Source organism: Rana temporaria, chromosome 2 (genome assembly GCF_905171775.1).
Source record: "Rana temporaria chromosome 2, aRanTem1.1, whole genome shotgun sequence".
Classification (NCBI taxonomy): domain Eukaryota; kingdom Metazoa; phylum Chordata; class Amphibia; order Anura; family Ranidae; genus Rana; species Rana temporaria.
The window spans coordinates 173034528-173053638 of record NC_053490.1 but is presented as its reverse complement, the minus strand read 5'-3'; the positions used below and the strand labels follow the sequence as shown (position 1 = coordinate 173053638).

At 45.3% G+C, this 19111-nt stretch overlaps 1 protein-coding gene across 1 annotated transcript in view; it reads left to right on the top strand.

Annotated features, from left to right (window-relative positions):
- Nucleotides 1-1555: 1555 nt before the first annotated feature.
- RBM26 (RNA binding motif protein 26) overlaps nucleotides 1556-19111 on the top strand; it is a 109153-nt gene continuing 91597 nt past the window's right edge. The window contains exons 1-2 of the mRNA XM_040341429.1: nucleotides 1556-1866; nucleotides 15667-15785. Coding sequence (XP_040197363.1) covers nucleotides 1808-1866; nucleotides 15667-15785 — 178 coding nt within the window. The 5' untranslated portion in view covers nucleotides 1556-1807. The remainder of the gene's footprint in view (nucleotides 1867-15666; nucleotides 15786-19111) is intronic.

Genomic DNA, 19111 nt, shown 5'->3' with positions numbered 1-19111 from the left:
TGTCCTCTGCAGTGTGCACCTAAAGCTACGTGGTGTGTGTACTGCCTGTATCCTCTGCAGTGTGCAACTAAAGATACGTGGTGTGTACTGCCTGTGTCCTCTGCAGTGTACACCCAAAGCTACGTGGTGTTTGTACTGCCCGTGTCCTCTGCAGTGTGCACCTAAAGCTACGTGGTGTGTGTACTGCCCGTGTCCTCTGCAGTGTGCACCTAAAGCTACGTGGTGTGTGTACTGCCATTGTCCTATGCAGTTTGCACCTAAAGCTACGTGGTGTGTACTGCCATTGTCCTCTGCAGTGTGCACCTAAAGCTACGTGGTGTGTGTACTGCCTGTGTCCTCTGCAGTGTGCACCTAAAGCTACGTGGTGTGTACTGCCATTGTCCTCTGCAGTGTGCACCTAAAGCTACGTGGTGTGTGTACTGCCTGTGTCCTCTGCAGTGTGCACCTAAAGCTACGTGGTGTGTACTGCCATTGTCCTCTGCAGTGTGCACCTAAAGCTACGTGGTGTGTGTACTGTCTGTGTCTGTGCTATTTTTCCCAATGATTTTCATCCATATTGCAGGGACCAGACATTACATTAAAGCCGCAAGCAGTTTTAAATTACTTTTTTCTTATAGTAATCTCATTTTGTGCAGGGACAGTTCTAAACCACGTGCCACTTCACAGGCATACTATAGACACCCAGCAGGTACGATATTTAAAGGAATTTTTCATTTTTTTCACTTTAAGCATCATTAAAATCACTGCTCCAGAAAAAACGACTGTTTTAAAAACTTATTTTTTCCATTGATAAATGTTCCCTGGGGCAAGACCCGGGTTCTCAAAGACGTTTTACCACAATAACTTGCATATTAGGCTTTAAAATGAGCACTTTTGAATTCGAACGTTCGAGTCCCATAGACGTCAATGGGGTTCTAAATGTTCGCGCGAATGGTCGCTCCGTTCGAAGGTTCTGGTGCGAACCGAACGGGGGGGTGTTCGGCTCATCCCTAATCATGGGTACCACAACTGCCCAGCTGCTATATATCATGGGTACCACAACTTCTCAGCTGTTTTATATTATAGGCACCCCAACTGCCCATCTGCTTTATAGCATGGGTACCCCAACTGCTTTATATCATGGGCACCCCAACTGCTTTATCTCATTGAGTACCCCAATTACTATATATTATGGGTACCACAACTGCCCAGCTGCTATATATCATGGGAACCCAGACTGTCCAGCTGCTATATATCATAGGTACCCCAACTGCTTTATATCATGGGTACCCCAACTGTCAAGCTGCTTTGCATACTGGGTGCCACAATTGCCCCCCTACTTTAAATCATGGGTACCCCAAATGGCCAGCTGCTTTATATCATGGTTGAGCCAGCTATTCATGGTTAGCTAGAACTGTCCAGCTACTTTATAACATATGCCCCACAAGGCGGGCGCACTGCTGTCAGTCATAGCTATTAGCTCCTAGAACCGTCCCCAGAGTTTAGAACGTTCACTACACTGTGCCAAACGGCGAACACTCGTCTCCGTAGCCGTCGCTGGTAGTGCGCATGTGCGGACGTACGTGCTGACGTAGACGTAATGTGGTGTCGCGGTTGATGGTGGCCGCCATCTTACAGATTGTGTGGGTCCTCAATGGTTTACATGTTATACGGTATCGTTAGGCTGAGCAGACCGGAGTCAGCGGCGGAGCCGTTTAGTACGTACGTTGTACAGCAAGCCGTCTATCAGAAATAGGAAGCGAGCAAGACAACGACTTGTGTGTTGTAGTTCTCCCCTCCGCTCTCCGACCCCAGGAGAGGTACGAACATGATCATAGAGGACTTCGAGGCCCTGAAGATCTGGCTCTCTAAGACCTTGGAGCCCATGTAAGTGACCGAGCAGTGGGGGAGGGGGCAACCTGCACCGTGTATGAGCTCCGCTCACCCCAATAAATCCTGTGTACTGCCCCCCAACTTCTACACACCAATCAGAACTCAGGGAATGCATCTGATCCGTATTACCTGACTGCGACACTGATTGGCTACTAAGTGAGAGACTTCCAGGTCATCCTCCCCACCCCCTATCCCTATACCATCTCAGTGATTGGGGGTACTTCCAGGTCACCCTCCCCACCCCCTGTCCCTATATCATCTCAGTGATTGGGAGACTTCCAGGTCACCCTCCCCACCCCCTGTCCCTATATTATCTCAGTGATTGGGGGTACTTCCAGGTCATCCTCCCCACCCCCTGTCCCTATATCGTCCCAGTGATTGGGGGTACTTCCAGGTCATCCTCCCCACCCCCTGTCCCTATATCATCTCAGTGATTGGGGGTACTTCCAGGTCACCTTCCCCACCCCCTGTCTCTATATCATCTCAGTGATTGGGGGTACTTCCAGGTCACCTTCCCCACCCCCTGTCTCTATATCATCTCAGTGATTGGGGGTACTTCCAGGTCACCTTCCCCACCCCCTGTCTCTATATCATCTCAGTGATTGGGGGTACTTCCAGCTCACCTTCCCCACCCCCTGTACCTATATCATCTCAGTGATTGGGGTACTTCCAGGTCATCCTCCCCACCCCCTGTCCCTATATCATCTCAGTGATTGGGAGACTTCCAGGTCATCCTCCCCACCCCCTGTACCTATATCATCTCAGTGATTGGGAGACTTCCAGGTCATCCTCCCCACCCCCTGTACCTATATCATCTCAGTGATTGGGGTACTTCCAGGTCATCCTCCCCACCCCCTGTCCCTATATCATCTCAGTGATTGGGAGACTTCCAGGTCATCCTCCCCACCCCCTGTCCCTATATCATCTCAGTGATTGGGGGTACTTCCAGGTCATCCTCCCCACCCCCTGTCCCTATATCATCTCAGTGATTGGGGGTACTTCCAGGTCACCCTCCCCACCCCCTGTCCCTATATCGTCCCAGTGATTGGGGGTACTTCCAGGTCATCCTCCCCACCCCCTGTCCCTATATCATCCCAGTGATTGGGAGACTTCCAGGTCACCCTCCCCTGTCCCTATATCATCCCAGTGATTGGGGGTACTTCCAGGTCACCTTCCCCACCCCCTGTCTCTATATCATCTCAGTGATTGGGGGTACTTCCAGCTCACCTTCCCCACCCCCTGTACCTATATAATCTCAGTGATTGGGGTACTTCCAGGTCACCCTCCCCACCCCCTGTCCCTATATCATCTCAGTGATTGGGGGTACTTCCAGGTCACCCTCCTCACCCCCTGTCCCTATATCATCTCAGTGATTGGGAGACTTCCAGGTCACCCTCCCCACCCCCTGTCCCTATATCATCTCAGTGATTGGGGGTACTTCCAGGTCACCCTCCCCTGTCCCTATATCGTCCCAGTGATTGGGGGTACTTCCAAGTCACCTTCCCCACCCCCTGTCTCTATATCATCTCAGTGATTGGGGGTACTTCCAGGTCACCTTCCCCACCCCCTGTCCCTATATCATCTCAGTGATTGGGGGTACTTCCAAGTCACCCTCCCCACTCCCTGTCCCTATATCATCTCAGTGATTGGGGGTACTTCCAAGTCACCTTCCCCACCCCCTGTCTCTATATCATCTCTGATTGGGAGACTTACAGGTCACCCTCCTCACCCCTGTCCCTATATCATCTCAGTGATTGGGGTACTTCCAGGTCACCCTCCCCACCCCCTGTCCCTATATAATCCCAGTGATTGGGGTACTTCCAGGTCACCCTCCCCACCCCCTGTCCCTATATCATCTCAGTGATTGGGGGTACTTCCAGGTCACCTTCCCCACCCCCTGTCTCTATATCAGCTCAGTGATTGGGGGTACTTCCAGGTCACCCTCCCCCTGTTCCTATATTATCTCAGTGATTGGGAGACTTCCAGGTCCCCCTGCCCACCCCCTGTCCCTATATCATCCCAGTGATTGGGAGACTTCCAGGTCACCCTCCCCCTGTTCCTATATCATCCCAGTGATTGGGAGACTTCCAGGTCACCCTCCCCCTGTTCCTTTATCATCCCAGTGATTGGGAGACTTTCAGGTAACCCTCCCCCTGTTCCTTTATCATCCCAGTGATTGGGAGACTTCCAGGTCACCCTCCCCCTGTTCCTTTATCATCCCAGTGATTGGGAGACTTCCAGGTCACCCTCCCCCTGTTCCTTTATCATCCCAGTGATTGGGAGACTTTCAGGTAACCCTCCCCCTGTTCCTTTATCATCCCAGTGATTGGGAGACTTCCAGGTCACCCTCCCCCTGTTCCTTTATCATCCCAGTGATTGGGAGACTTCCAGGTCACCCTCCCCCTGTTCCTTTATCATCCCAGTGATTGGGAGACTTCCAGGTCACCCTCCCCTGTTCCTATATCATCCCAGTGATTGGGAGACTTCCAGGTCACCCTCCCCTGTCCCTATATCATCTCAGTGATTGGGAGACTTCCAGGTCACCCTCCCCCTGTTCCTATATCATCTCAGTGATTGGGAGACTTCCAGGTCACCCTCCCCCTGTTCCTATATCATCCCAGTGATTGGGAGACTTCCAGGTCACCCTCCCCACCCCCTGTCCCTATATCATCTCAGTGAAGTTTGTAACATGAAACATTGTAATTAAACTTCCTTCTTAGAGCAAACTTCTGTGTAAATGCAGGAAGTTTAACCACTTAAAGTCCAAATCTTGTTCTGACACTTGTTTAAGTTAAAAATCAATATTTTTTGCTAGAAAATTTCTTGGAACCCCCAAACTTTATATATATTTTAGCAGAGACCCTAGGGAATAAAATGGCTGCAATATTTTATGTCACACTGTATTTGCCCAGCGGTCTTTCAAATGCAATTTTTGGGGGAAAAATGCACTTCATAGAATAAAAATAAAAAAACGAAACGGTAAAATTAGCCCATTTTTTTTTTCTTTTTTTTTTTTAAATGTGATGTTATGGCGCAAGAATCGTGATCTATCTTCTAAAAATTGTGATTCTCATTTTAACCAGAATCGTGCAGCTCTAGTGCCCAGTAGACAAGTGGTTAAAGGGATTGTAAAGGTAAAAAAAAATTTTTTCCCCCTAAATAGCTTCCTTTACCTTAGTGCAGTCCTCCTTCACTTACCTCATCCTTCCATTTTGCTTTTAAATGTCCTTATTTCTTCTGTGAAATCCTCACTTCCTGTTCTTCTGTCTGTAACTCCACACAGTAATGCAAGGCTTTCTCCCTGGTGTGAAGAAAGCCTCTTGAGGGGGCGAGCAGGCAAGTCAGGACACTCTACTTTGCAGATAGAGAAAGGAGCTGTGTGTTAGTGAGCGTCCTGACACTCCTGCTCGCCCCCTCCCCCCTCGAGGCTTTCTCCACACCAGGGAGAAAGCCTTGCATTACTGTGTGGAGTTACAGACAGAAGAACAGGAAGTGAGGATTTCTCAGAAGAAATAAGGACATTTAAAAGCCAAATGGAATGATGAGGTAAGTGAAGGAGGACTGCACTAAGGTAAAGGAAGCTATTTAGGGGAAAATAAAAATGACCTTTACAACCCCTTTAAACAGCTATAAAACCTGAAGGATGGATGCATAATGCAAGATGAGATTACATAGAAAACTTTGTGAATAGGCCATTTGTTTTTAGTTCTGTCCTGGGGGTCAGGGCTGCAGCTGTGGGTAGAGAATAGCGGTGGTGGCGGCACTGATATACCCTTTCCTTCACATGCAAGTAGGGGATGGAAGTCTAGCTACAGACTGCTGCCACTGTCTGTCATTCATGAGGAGGAATGCGGAGCACAGTTAGTATCATTTACTATGGATCGTTACTGTATATTATGGCAATCATTTACATCACTCCCTGCCCGCAAGGAGCTGATAATCTAAAGTGTCTCCCTCACATGAATACAGTTAGGTCCATGTATATTTGGACACAGGCACAATTTTCATGCTTTTAGCTCTGTATGCCACCAGAATAAAAATAAAACAAAACAATCCAAATAAATTTGAAGTGCAGACTTTCAGCTTTAATTCAAGGGGTTGAACATAAATATCAAGTACAAATTTTAGGAACTACAACCATGGCTATTTTCAGGAGCTCAAATGTAATTGGACAAATTAAAATAATCATAAAAAATTAAATTTTTAATATTAAAATCCATTACTGGAAATGACTGCCTGTCTGGAACCCATGGACATTACCAAAGACTGGGTTTCCTCCTTTCTGATGCTTTGCCAGGCGCTAACTGCAGCTGTCTTCAGTTGTTTGTTAGTGGCAGTGGCGGTCTGTCCATAGAGGGCGCTGGAGCGCCGCCCCCTCTGGCTCCGCACCACCACTGAAAATAACATACATTCATGCATTGCATGAATGTACCGTATTTTCCGGCGTATAAGACGACTTTTTGCATCCAAAATCATGCCCCAAAAGTCGGGGGTCGTCTTATACGCCGGGTACCTGTTGTCAGACAGCGGCCATCCATTATTCAAAAGCTGCGCCTCCTCCTCTGACTGTTATATGCCGGGCGCCAGGTCGCATTGGCGACAAGAAATTGTGACCTGGCGCCCACATCCCGGCAGTAATTGAGGACTGCGAAGCCGCAATTACCGGCCGCCGCGGGCCCGACGGGGGAGGTGGGGGCGCACAGAGGCACAGGATCCTGTGTCTCCGTGCGCCCCGCGATCGTGGCGGGCCCGCGACGGCCGGTAATTGAGGCCACGACTTTGCGGCCTTGTGAAGTCCCAAGCTCTTCCTTCTGTGAGCTCAGCTGGCGCCATCTGGTGGTGGCCGTTGGCATTACACGTTAAACAGCAATTCTAATGTGTAATTTTTCACTATTTTTACTGCCATCTCCTTCCCTCTAATTAGAACCCCCAAACATATATATTTTTAATTCTAACAGCCTAGAGAATAAAATGGCGATCGTTTCAATACACAATCGCCGTATTTGCGCAGCGGTCTTGAAAGCGCACTTTTTTCGGAAAAAAATACACTTTTTTTAATTAAAAAATAAGACAACAGTAAAGTTATCCCAATTTTTTTTTTATATTGTGAAAGATAATGTTACCCCGAGTAAATTGATACCGAACATGTCACGCTTCAAAATTGCGTCTGCTCGTGGAATGCCGACAAACTTTTACCCTTTAAAATCTCCATAGGCGACGTTTAAAAAAATCTACAAATAAATAGAATAGTACTACAGCGCTGCTAAATACTTAATAATATATGACACCAAAAAAAATACCAAATAATAATCGCAGCATATAATATAGGTAGCCAACCAAAAATAGTGAATCAATAATAGTGATATGCGCTGAGTATTAACTCCTGTGGTGTAAACCTTTAAACAACAATACAAATAATGATTCGATTGGGTGTATACAAAATCATAAGCCGGTTCACACTGGGGCGACTTGCGATCCGACTTCATGTCGCCTCAAGTCATCCCAAGTCGCCCTGTAGAGAAAAACAATGGAAGTGAATGGGAGCGGTGTTAATACACACGACTCAAGGCGATCCGACTTCAGAAAAGGTTCCTGTACTACTTCAATCCGACTTGTAGGCGACTTGTACCCATTGATTTCAATGGAAGTCGCTTCCAAGTCTGATCACTGTCTTAACTGAAGCGACTTTCCAGGAAGATAACATACATTTCTCAGGCAAACCTCTCCTGCCCCCCTCCCTCCCCCTCTCAGAGCTGATTGTTGTTTGATTGGCCACTGGAAAGTCTCCTGTCCCGGAGACGACTTCAAGTTGTGTTGTAAATCGCCCCAGATCGCCCTGTGGTTCATGCTCAAGTCGTGTCGGAGTCACCTCTGAAAGTCGCGCTGGAAGTCGTGTCGCCCTAGTGTGAACCGACTCTAATAGTAGTCCCAATAGGTGCTGGGTGTGTGCACATTCACTACACTCCCTGTGTATGAAACCAAGCACAATGCTGTTTAATGACTTGAGTAATGTTTGGTGCGATCAGGCTCCCTGACTCTCAGCTTGCTGTCTCACATATAGATGTCAGATCTTCCACATAAATGCAGCTCATGAAAGACAAGGAGAGAAAAGAGAGATCCTCATAGCGCAATCATATTAAACCATTAGGAAACAGATGGCATGCTTGAGATAAGGGCACACTCGCAAATATTATTGCCAGCTGCCGCTGGTCTATTCAAGGTGGCCGGATATTGAGCGCCGACCACCTGAATAACGGCAGCTGGTTGGCTGTGCGGAAGTGCGCTGGCTCTGATAGGCTTTCCGTGTACAGCCCTCGTCCTCCCGGATGTCTTATCCAGGAAATGTACTGGGTGCGTTCCTTGGATAAGACTGACGGCCGTCTCAACCAGAATCGGTGAACCTGATTGGCTATCGGTAACCTGATTTGGCTGAAGCGTCACCAAGGCGGGAGAAGAAGACATTGAACGACGTCGAAGGATTAAGGTAAGTGGATTTTACAGGGCACAGCGGCGACAATGGGCACAGAGACGACAAAGAGCACAGTGGCATCAATGGGCACAGTAGTGACAGAGGGCACAGTGGCAACAATTAAAGGGCACAGTGACTTGCACAGTGGCCACAATGGGCACAGCGGCTGCGTTTGATGGCATGGCACAGTGGTGATAATTGATGGCACAGTGGCTGCGTTTGATGGCATGGCACAGTGGTGACAATTGATGCCACAGTGGCTGCATTTGATGGGCACAGTGAGGCTGCAATTTTTTTTTTCTTTTTACGTTTGCGCCCCCCAAAAAATTTTGAGCACCAGCCGCCACTGGTTAGTGGGTCTTTCTGCCTATAGTTTAGCCTTCAAGTGAAATGCATGCTCAGTTGGGGTGAGATCAGGTGATTGACTTGGCCATTGCAGAATATTCCACTTCTTTTCCTTCAAAAGCTCCTGGGTTGCTTTTGCAGTGTGTTTTTTGGATCATTGTCCAGCTGTACTGTGAAGCGCTGTCCATTCAAGTTTACTGCAGTTGGCTGAATCCGTGCTGATGTGATATTTCTAAACCCTGCACAAGTCATTCCGGCTGCTTCTGTCACATCATCAAAAACACAAATGACCCAGTGGCACTGGAAGACATGCATGCCCATGCCATCACACTGCCTCCACTATGTTTTAAAGATGATGTTGTGTGCTTTGGATCATAAGCTGTTCCAAGCCTTCTCCACATTTTTTCTTCCCGTCATTCTGGTAAAGATTATTCTTAGTTTCATCCGTTCAAAGAATGCTTTTCCAGGACTGGTCTTTCTTTTTTTAGATGTTTTTTTGGAAAAATCAAATCTGGCTTTTCTTTTCATCAGGCTTATGAATGGTTTGCACATTGTGGATAACCCTCTGTATTTGCTCTTGTGAAGTCTTCTCTTGATTGTAGACTTTGACAGTGATGCGCCCATGTCCTGGAGAGTGTTTTTCACTTGTTTGGATGTTGTGAATGGGTTTTTCTTTATCATAGAGAGGATCCTGCGATCATCCACCACTGTTGTCTTCCATGGATGTCCAGGCCTTTTTATGTTTTTCAGGCGGTTTAGCGCTAAAAATGGCACATAAATAGCGCCTAAAATAACTCCTGCACTGCATTCTTAATGTGAAAGCCAGAGGGCTTTCACACTGAGGCGATACTGTGGCGGGACTGATCCAAAAGTCCTGCCAGCAGCATCTTTGGAGCTGCTGGCAGCTCACCGATCCTTCCCATTGAAAGTAATGGGAAACCGCAGTAATACTGCCAGCAATGTGCCTCTGCAGAGGCGCATTGCGGGTGGTATTAACCCTTTTTCGGTCGTGAGCGGGGGTTAATACTGCACCGCTAGCGGCCGAATACTGCTGCAATTCCGATGGTATAGTGCCGCTATACTGCCACCGCACGTCCTGCTCCAGTGTGAAAGGGGCCTAATTGATGAAGGAATAACGAAGTAGCCCACACCTGGCCATGAAACGGTGTTTGATTCAATTGCCCAATTACTTTTGGTCCCTTGAAAAAGGGGTGGCGGCTATTCTTAAGAGCTGTAATTCCTAAACCCTTAGGCTCCATTCACATCTATGCGACAACTGCGTACGCGGCGTATTTTGCTGCGAGTGTGAAACTTTTTTTTTTTTTTGACAAAGCATTCCCATTGCTGTCAATGGGCGAACGCCAATGTCGCCTGAAAAAAGGGTCCGGGACTTTTTTTCAGGCGTCAGGCATTCGGCGTCTATGAGATGTGAACCATCTCCATAGACAGCAATGGGAATTCTCCCCTCTAGCGGCAGAAGCGTCGGGCGTTTTGTCGCATAGATGTGAATGGAGCCTTACTCTGAATTGAATGTACATACCCTCAACTTAAACCTGAGAGTGTGCTTTCAGCCCATATCCATTATATAACTGTTCATTTCTGATGGAAAGCTTTTCCTTTCGAAAAAGTACAGGCTTACTGGCTGGCTAACCAGATGAAAATAGAAGAAAGCCTAAAAAAGAAAACGAATACAGCCATCACATCGAATAAAATGTTGAGCTGCATTATGTTTGCTTTTGGGTTTAATACTACTTTAACCACTTCCTTCGTGCAAATAGTCAAATGACATCCGCAGGAGGTATATCCCATCCTGGGCGGGCGTTGTATGTCCTCGCCTTCCCAGCAGTCTAGGTAACACATTTACCCTTCATCGCCCCCTAGTGTTAACTCCTTCCCTGCCAGTGACATTTACACAGTAATCACGCAGGCTTTTATGGAAATGAGTTTAGGCGCTTTGGGAAAATAAATCGCCCTAAACTCAAGTTTAATAGCTGCTGGTGTACATGGAGCCTAAATAAGGTTTGAGTGTAAAACATTAAATGATTTGTTCACCTTTTTTTATTTATTATTATATTTATTTATTATATTTAAAAAATTTGGCAGGTAAAAAATGTATTTGGATTAATTTTTTTATTTTTTTTACTTGGAGCCTGTAAAGCATTGCGATCAGCAGATCACGGGTGCCATGCAGGACTATTTCAGTCTTGTCAGTGTATCTGTCTGCTCGTACCCAATATGGTCAGGCAGATACACACTGACAGGGAGAGAGCATAAACTACCAGAGCGCACAACAGTGGCGTGGTATCCCATTGAGAACTCCAAGCTGACAGCCACAAAGGCTGTCGGGACTTTTAGTTTCCAATCAACCGAACACTGAATGGATGCCAAGTTTTTGTCAGATTGTGGCAGCAAGTTGGAGTAGAAGATCTCCCACTCGCTGTTAAAATAACAGGTGGGGAATTTATCCTTTAGCCCAGGTTCACACTGGGTACGATTTGAGATGCGATTTAACATGTCAAATCGCATCTCAAATTGTCGGCAATGGCACCGTCCTAATCGGTGCGGCGCTGCACCAATTTCAAAAAGTACTTCCTGTGCTACTTTTTGCGATTTACATTGACCTCTGTGCAGAAACCTGCACAGATGTTTCTTAAATCGCGGCCGAAATCGGGACTGCGAGCGGGAGTTCTCGCACGGCTTCACTCCCGCAGCCCAGTGTGAACCTGGGCTTAAAGTTGCACTTAAAGCCCTCCAAAACCCCCCTTATGTACATTCAGATACAAACATAAGCACATGTTTGGGATACCTATGTATTGCGCCACATGTTGGTTATCACTGCGTACACCCAGAGTAAGTTCTAGGGCCATCATTTAAGGGTACCTCTAAGCTGATGACCTGTCAAGATTTGTAAAGGGTTGGCTATAAAAAATTTTGGTTATTAAAGTTTGCCCCCATTTCATAGACCAATGCCATTTTAGGCTTCTCCCTAAAGAGACCCTTTCACCACCTAAGACATACTAGGATAAATATTGCAAATTAAAGATTTGCATTTATGGTGGTACTGCCCCCTGATATAACCATTCTGGGAAGAAGTCCACCGAATCTCATGCCAAATCACTACCCTCCTATTGGGTTAGCAGCCCCCCTAATACCTACCTGAGCCACATCTCTGTCCAGCAATGTCCATGAGTGTCTTGGCCATCTGAGACTCTCCCTGATTGTATGTCTGAGACACAGCAGCGGGGCCATTGGCTTACGCTGCTGTCAGTCAAAGTCAGTCAGCCAATCGGAGAGAGGGGCGGAGCAGGGCTGCAGCTCCATGTCCGAATGTGACTCGGCCCAGGTGCCCCCATAGCAAGCTGCTTGCTGTGAGGGGCCCTCAATTGGAGGGAGGGGCCAGGAGCACAGAAGAGGCACACAAGAAGAGGAGGATCCAGCCTGCTATGTGCAAATTCACTGAAGCAGAGAGAAGGTAAATATAACATGTATATAACATGTTTGTAAAGTCTTTGTTTTTTGTGAAAACAAAAGATGATCTGTACGCTACAAAGCGAAAATGTAGTTGATGTTTTTGTTGTCTTCATTATCCGCTACACTGCATTTGTCAAATGAAGCTTTTGGGGGAAAAAAATATAGATGCCCATTCAAAGGAATGCTGCCACTAAAGAAAGGAGCTAAAAATGTGATATGGCAATGTTGCATAGGTGTGAATGGGGCCACACTGGCAGCTGCTCCTCACCTCTGCCATCCACCAAGGTTCTGCCACCACAGGAAGTCTTTCACTATCTCCAGAGATTGTCCATGCCCATTCCATGAGGCTTCTCTGGGCACTTTTTAAATCCTTGCTATTCAGTTTTACAGAGAGGAATGGGGGAAAATGATTGACCATATTTGCAATTTCGATAGCTACTCAGGTCTGTAATTGCTGCCAATCATGTATCTATGAAATACTGACACCATCAAATCTGCTCTGGTGTTTTTTTCAATATTTTTATTAAAGATTTTCACAGAACAAAAGTAAAGAGATTCCAGGATTGAATTCAAACAATATGAAATGCTGTATAAAAATAGAAAGTCATACTTTATCTGCCCATTTTGTCTGAGTGTAGTAGATCTGTGCTTGTCCCAAGTATGCTGAAACCCCCTCATTCCCCAACTTGTTACTGGAAATCTGTTCTATTTCATGTAACAACTGCTCTTTAGGTAAAATAATACTTTCTAATATTGCATTTGAACTTTCCTCCTGCTAGTTTAAACCTTTTTCACACAGACTTTTGCCATGTTGTAAATCACAGGAATTTACTGAATCTTGCTCGTGTATTTGACAAAGAACACCAAGCCTGTGCACTGTAATGTCACTGTCACGTGAGGGGACCGTGGCTGGATGCACACAAATTGTGTGTTTTTGGTATAGTTTCTAGAATGTGTGCTTTTTTTCTTTAGTTCTGAATAGAACCAAATGTATTTAAACAACTGAAACAGCAGATGTGTGAATGGGGTGTATAAGCATGTGGTATATTTTTATTTTCTTTTTTAAATGTTTGTGACATTTTTTAGTTTGGTTTTTATTGTTACATTTAGACGCAAAGTGAATTTTAAGTTTGCTTTAAATAGCTGTAGCTTTTATGGTGTGTTTTATTATAGGTATAATTTTATATGCTTCTATTCTTACAAAACTTCTGACCTCATTTCATGAACTCTTTTGTTTTCAGTCCCCATAATGCAACTGTTAGGTCTATAAAAGGCTCTAGTCAGCTTTATTGCCTAGGCAAAGCGCCTTAATATTTAAATAACACAACACTGGGGTGAAAGCTGGGTTGTTTACAGCTTAGACTGAGCTTGCATTAGGCCTCTTTTACACTTGTACGACTTGTCCTGCGACTTGGAACTGCAAAGTCGCATGACAAGTTACCCCCCCCCCATGATTTCCAATGACAACCATTCATATTAGTACGACTTCAAGTATTCATCTGCAGAATGTACATTGAACTGTGCTTCTGTTTCCAGCATGGTACCCGTGTGCCTGGATTAATGATGTACACAAATGCCACTCCTGTGCCACCTAATCAAGACAGCGTTAGACTGGCACACAGAGCTTTGGATAAGAGTCTGGAAAGAGACCTCATGTGCTTCAGACAATAGGATTGTGGTCTGAGGTCCCTTTCCAGACTCTTATCCCAAGCTTATTCTGTGATAAGATATTCCTGCCTCCTAGTTTTTTATTAGTATTTTTTTAAAGCGTATGTAAACCCGAAGACCCCTTTTCACACTGAGGTGTTTTTCATGTGCTTTTGGGCTAAAAATAGCGCCTCTAAAGGGCCTGAAAAATGTCTTCCCTGCAGTCTCAGTGTGAAAGCCTGAGTGTTTTCACACTGAAGCGATACGCTTAAAGGAGGTTAAAAAAAACTGCAAGCAGCAACTTTGGAGCGGTGTATACACCGCTCCTCCACCTTAAAATGAATGGGCAGAGTCACCGAACCGCCGGCAAAGCGTCGCTGCCCATTTCATTTCCCGACGTTTAACATTAGGACACTTGCCTAAGTCCAGCGATGTCGGGTGCTGCCATTGCGGTTGGAGGGAACCTTTTGAATTCACGGTCGGGTCACTACTGCACGAAGCATGCTGCTCTCGCTAGCCCTGCAGGAGGGGAGGAGGAGGGTGGAGGGGATTTTTTTTTTTGATGTGAACACAAGCCAGAGTGAAAGGTCTAATTAACAGCAACTTAAACCTACGGGTCACAGGAGTGCAATTCAACTTGCCCTCCTGTGACTCGTTTTCAGCAGAGAGCGGTCTGAAATCCGCTGACGTCACTGGAATCGGTCCAGGCACAGCGTAGTCCCGACAATGAAGTCTGGATCCGTCAGGTGCCTGGACTGATGGATAGAATGCATTCAGATAAAAACCCATCTGCCTTACTCTTACCACCACCCTGTTCCAATACTGATGAGATTTAGGGCATTGTTCATTTCCACTGATGCTGGGACATATTGTACTCCCAGTGGCCACAGTCCACCCTCTAAAGTCTGGAGGATAGTAAATTGGCCCTTTTGTTTAGAAAGTTTGTAGACCCCTGTTCTATACTGTGTACTTGTCTCAGTTAACCACTTGACCTCCGGATATCTTTTACCCCCTTCATGACCAGGCCGTTCTTTGCTATTCAGCACTGTGCTATCTTAACTGGCAATTGCTTGTCATGCAACATATGTAAATACATTTTTTATATCCTTTTATTTATTTTTCTCCATCAAATAGGGCTTTCTTTTAGTGATATTTGATCACCACTGGGTTTTTTATTTTTTAACTATATAAACAAAAAAAATATTGCAGATTATGTCTACTCTCTTTTAAAAAACATATTCAATATAATCAAAATGTCTTCATAAATTGAGGCCAAAATGTATTCTACATGTCTTTGGTAAAAAAAAATATCCCAAGTGAAATCCCACTTGCCAACCCACTGCAGTACATTTACTGGGGCAGGTTGGCTCAAACAGGCAAAATTACGTACCTGTACGTCGCGACTGCTGTCATTTTCTGCAGCACAAGCCAATCAGTGGGTCTCTGGCAGTGATTTACAGCCAAACTCGCTGATCGACTGAGTGAATGACACAAGAGAGCCCTGTGTAGGTAAGCTCTCTACAGACGTAGCAATGTGCCGTTATGTTTTGCTTTTCTCTTTGTTTAGTTTTGTTTTGCTGTCTTTATTATGGTTGGAGACATTTCACATTGCCTCCTTAAGGACTCTAGCATCAGATCAGAAAGTGAATTAAAATAACAAAATTTGTTAAAAAAAGAAAAAGAAAAAAAAAGCAAAATCTCCCCTGTATTGGATAGCAAAATCGAACTTTTCCACCATTTTTACAAAGCTAAAATAAAAAGCTATAAAAGTTTCTGATTGCAATTGGACTCTATTGTATGCTTTATATTCATTTGGTTAGCTTTGTCGTAATTTTTATGTTTACTCTGTTTTTGGATTTCAGTTGTGATGCTGATCCATCAGCTCTTGCAAAATATGTTCTTGCATTGGTGAAAAAGGATAAAAATGATCGAGAACTGAAGGCGCTGTGCATTGATCAGCTTGATGTTTTTCTTCAAAGAGGTACGTTTTCTTCAAAGTTTTTTTTTTTTCCCCCCCCCATTAAAGCGGGAGTCCACCCATAAAACAATTTTCCCCCTTAGATGGATGCTAGATGGATGCTCGTTTTGTCTAGGGAAATCGGCTAGTTGTTTTAAAATATGAGCCGTACTTACCGTTTTCGAGATGCATCTTCTTCGTCGCTTCCGGGTATGGGTCTTCGTGGGCGGGCGTTCCTTCTTGATTGACAGTCTTCCGAGAGGCTTCCGACGGTCGCATCCATCGCGTCACTAGTAGCCGAAAGAAGCCGAACGTCGGTGCGGCTCTATACTGCGCACCGATGTTCGGCTTCTTTCGGAAAATCGTGACGCGATGGATGCGACCGTCGGAAGCCTCTCGGAAGACTGTCAATCAAAATAGGAACGCCCAGTCCCGCAGCCCATACCCGGAAGCGGCGGAGAAGATGCATCTCGTAAACGGTAAGTACAGCTCATATTTTAAAACAACTAGCCGATTCCCCTAGATAAAACGAGCAGGAATCTAAGGGGAAAAAGTGTTATGTACGGGTGAACCCCCGCTTTAAGAACACATGCACAGTTTTTGTATTGACTGATCATGGTACTATTTCTGTATGAGAAAAGTCTGCCATTTATGTGGTTCCAAAACACATGGGATAGAATACAAATCTTTTGTGGCTCCTCCCTGTACCTATCTTCATTTATCATGCTTTCTTATTTCATTCTATTCATGCTGAGCTCTTTTAGTGAAGTATAAATTATTTGTTTGGACCAAGCTGGTCCAATCACCATCACCAACTGACCTGTATGTAGCTTCAGCTACCCAAGTATTCTGCGCCGTATTCCAGCAGTGCCATGGGAACTTCCTGTTCTGCTCCTGGAACCAAATCGGGTTGTGTGGAGCGCTGCTCAAGTCATCCATACTGAAACTTTGTATTCTATGAATGTATATCTAGCTTCCTCTCTAATTCAGTGGTTCTCAACCTGGGGGTCGGCACCCCCTCGGGGGTCAAATGATGATTTGCCAAGGGTCACCAAATCCTGGGCTGTTCCTGAAGCCTGCACATCTTTTGCAGCCACCCAGCAGGGCTGTCCCTGGAGCCCGCGGCCGCCCACTCAGCCTCTTTGCAGCCGCCCATTCAGTTCACAACATGGCTGAGGGGGCAGAGACTCTAGGTCAGCTGACTGGTGTGGAATGTGAAGTGGGAGACATAGTGAGTAACACTAGCCCGCTCACTGATCTGAGTTTTACGCTATGTGAGTCTTTTCTGTCTTTATATACCCCCGGGTGACATATCGAGAGCATATACCTGTAAAGACACAGTTACCAAGATTCCATCGCTGTTGCTGTTTATGGGATAGTATCCATCCATGTCTCTTACCATGCGCCATCTGATCTCTTATAATTTGGAGATCAATTCCATCTGGTAAGAGGCTTTTATATCGTTGGTGGAGGATCTTTTCTGTCAAGCACTTTCTTTTGTGGATTGAGTTCATCACTTGGGAGAATTGATTTACTTGCCTTTGTGGCGGGACTGACCACTTATTTGAACTTTTGTCACTATTTATGTTCACTCATCATTTATTTAGCGCGATCTCTTCCCTTTTTTGCATTGTTGTTTGTGTGGTATAACACTTTTTGATCGCTGCTTTTTTTCACCTTAAACAAGCGCAATATTTTCTCTTTTACTAGTGAGTAACACTACCTGTGATTATAGTTCCCATTAAAATTCCCCACTACAGTTCTCAGATCAGAAAATTACCTTGATCCTGATCAGAACTCTCCCACCAGCACTGCCACTCATCCCAACTCTTCCACCAGCACTGCCACTCATCCCAACTCTCCCACCCCAAGGAGTAAGGGAAGGAATAAAAATAGAGAATAAGTGGAAAGGAAAGGAAAAGAGGGGGAGCAACAAAAAAAAAGGGAGAGAAAGATTAAGAAAGAGAGCAAGAAAGACGGCTAGATTGAGGGATGGGGAAAAAGAAGAAATTGGGATAGAGAGATAAAAGGGAAAGAAAGGAGAACAAAGAGTGGTACATACTAAAATGTACCATAAGGGATTTTAATACTTCACAAATGTAAGAGTTAGGGGCGCAAATTACTTGTTTTGCTTCGGGTGTTGACAACCCACGCTACGAAAATGTTTACTGTTAGGGGTCCCCACAACTTGGGAAATTTTATCAAGGGGTCACGGCACTAGGGAGGTTGAGAACCACTGCTCTTATTGGTAGAGAGGTGGGTAGATAACGTCCCAATCTCTGCCTCAACCAGAAGAAGCTTTTTATTCATACATAGAATATATAGCTTTCCTGTGAATGGCTGAGCAGCGCACAGCCCAAATAGATTTCATTCTGGGGGCCGGAAATTTCTGTCTGCTGCTTAAATACAGCGTTGTATACTGTATGTAGCTGAGGCTATATACACTTTATACAGCACTCACAGCCATTGCATCTATTAGTGAAGGTAATGGATCATGTGGACTAGCTTGGTCCAAATTAATTAATACATTTCACTTACAGTTGGAGATCAGCTTTAACTTGGTAACAGTGCGTGAATTCCTTTTTCATTTTCTAGAACATCTGAAGACTAGAACTATTTTATTGTTTAGCTTAAAGTGGTTCTAAAGGCTCAATGTTTTTTTTTTGGAGGTAAGAAAACTTGTGTGCAGTAGCTTCCCCTAATATTTACATTAGTCACATTGCATTCCAACGACGTGCACAAGGGCCTTGTCTCTCTGGGGACTCTCCCTCTCTTATTGGCTGAAACAGCAGCAGAAGCCATTGGCTCCTGCTGCTGTCAGTCACAGCCAGTGAGCCAATGAGGGGAGAGAGAGGGCAAGGTTGAGCCGGGGCTGTGTGTGTGAATAGACATGCAGAGCAGTGGCTCAGGAGCAAGGCTTTTTGGGTGCCCCCATAGCAAGCTGTTTGGTCTGAGGGCAGTTGGCAGGAGGGAGGGGCCAGGAGCGCTTTCACGGCACCCCAGAAGAGGAGGATTGGGATTGCTCTGTGCAAAACCACTGCACAGAGCATGTAAGTATATGTTGTGTTAGTATAAACTTGCCTTTTAATATAATTTTTAATATAGTTAAATGAAACCTTAAAAAAAAAAAAAAAAAATCTTAAATAAAATACTTTTACAATGCAGTGAGTACATGCTAAGTCAACACAGTGTGAAATCCTTGTGCCCATCATCTGACTTGGTTATACAGTTCCTTCCTTTTGCAAACAATATAATATAATTGAAGGTAACTTATGATGCTGGTAACTATGAGCCCAAATGCTTTTTGGGTTTGTGGTGTTCAGGGTTTTCAAAGCTCTCTGTGAGAAACA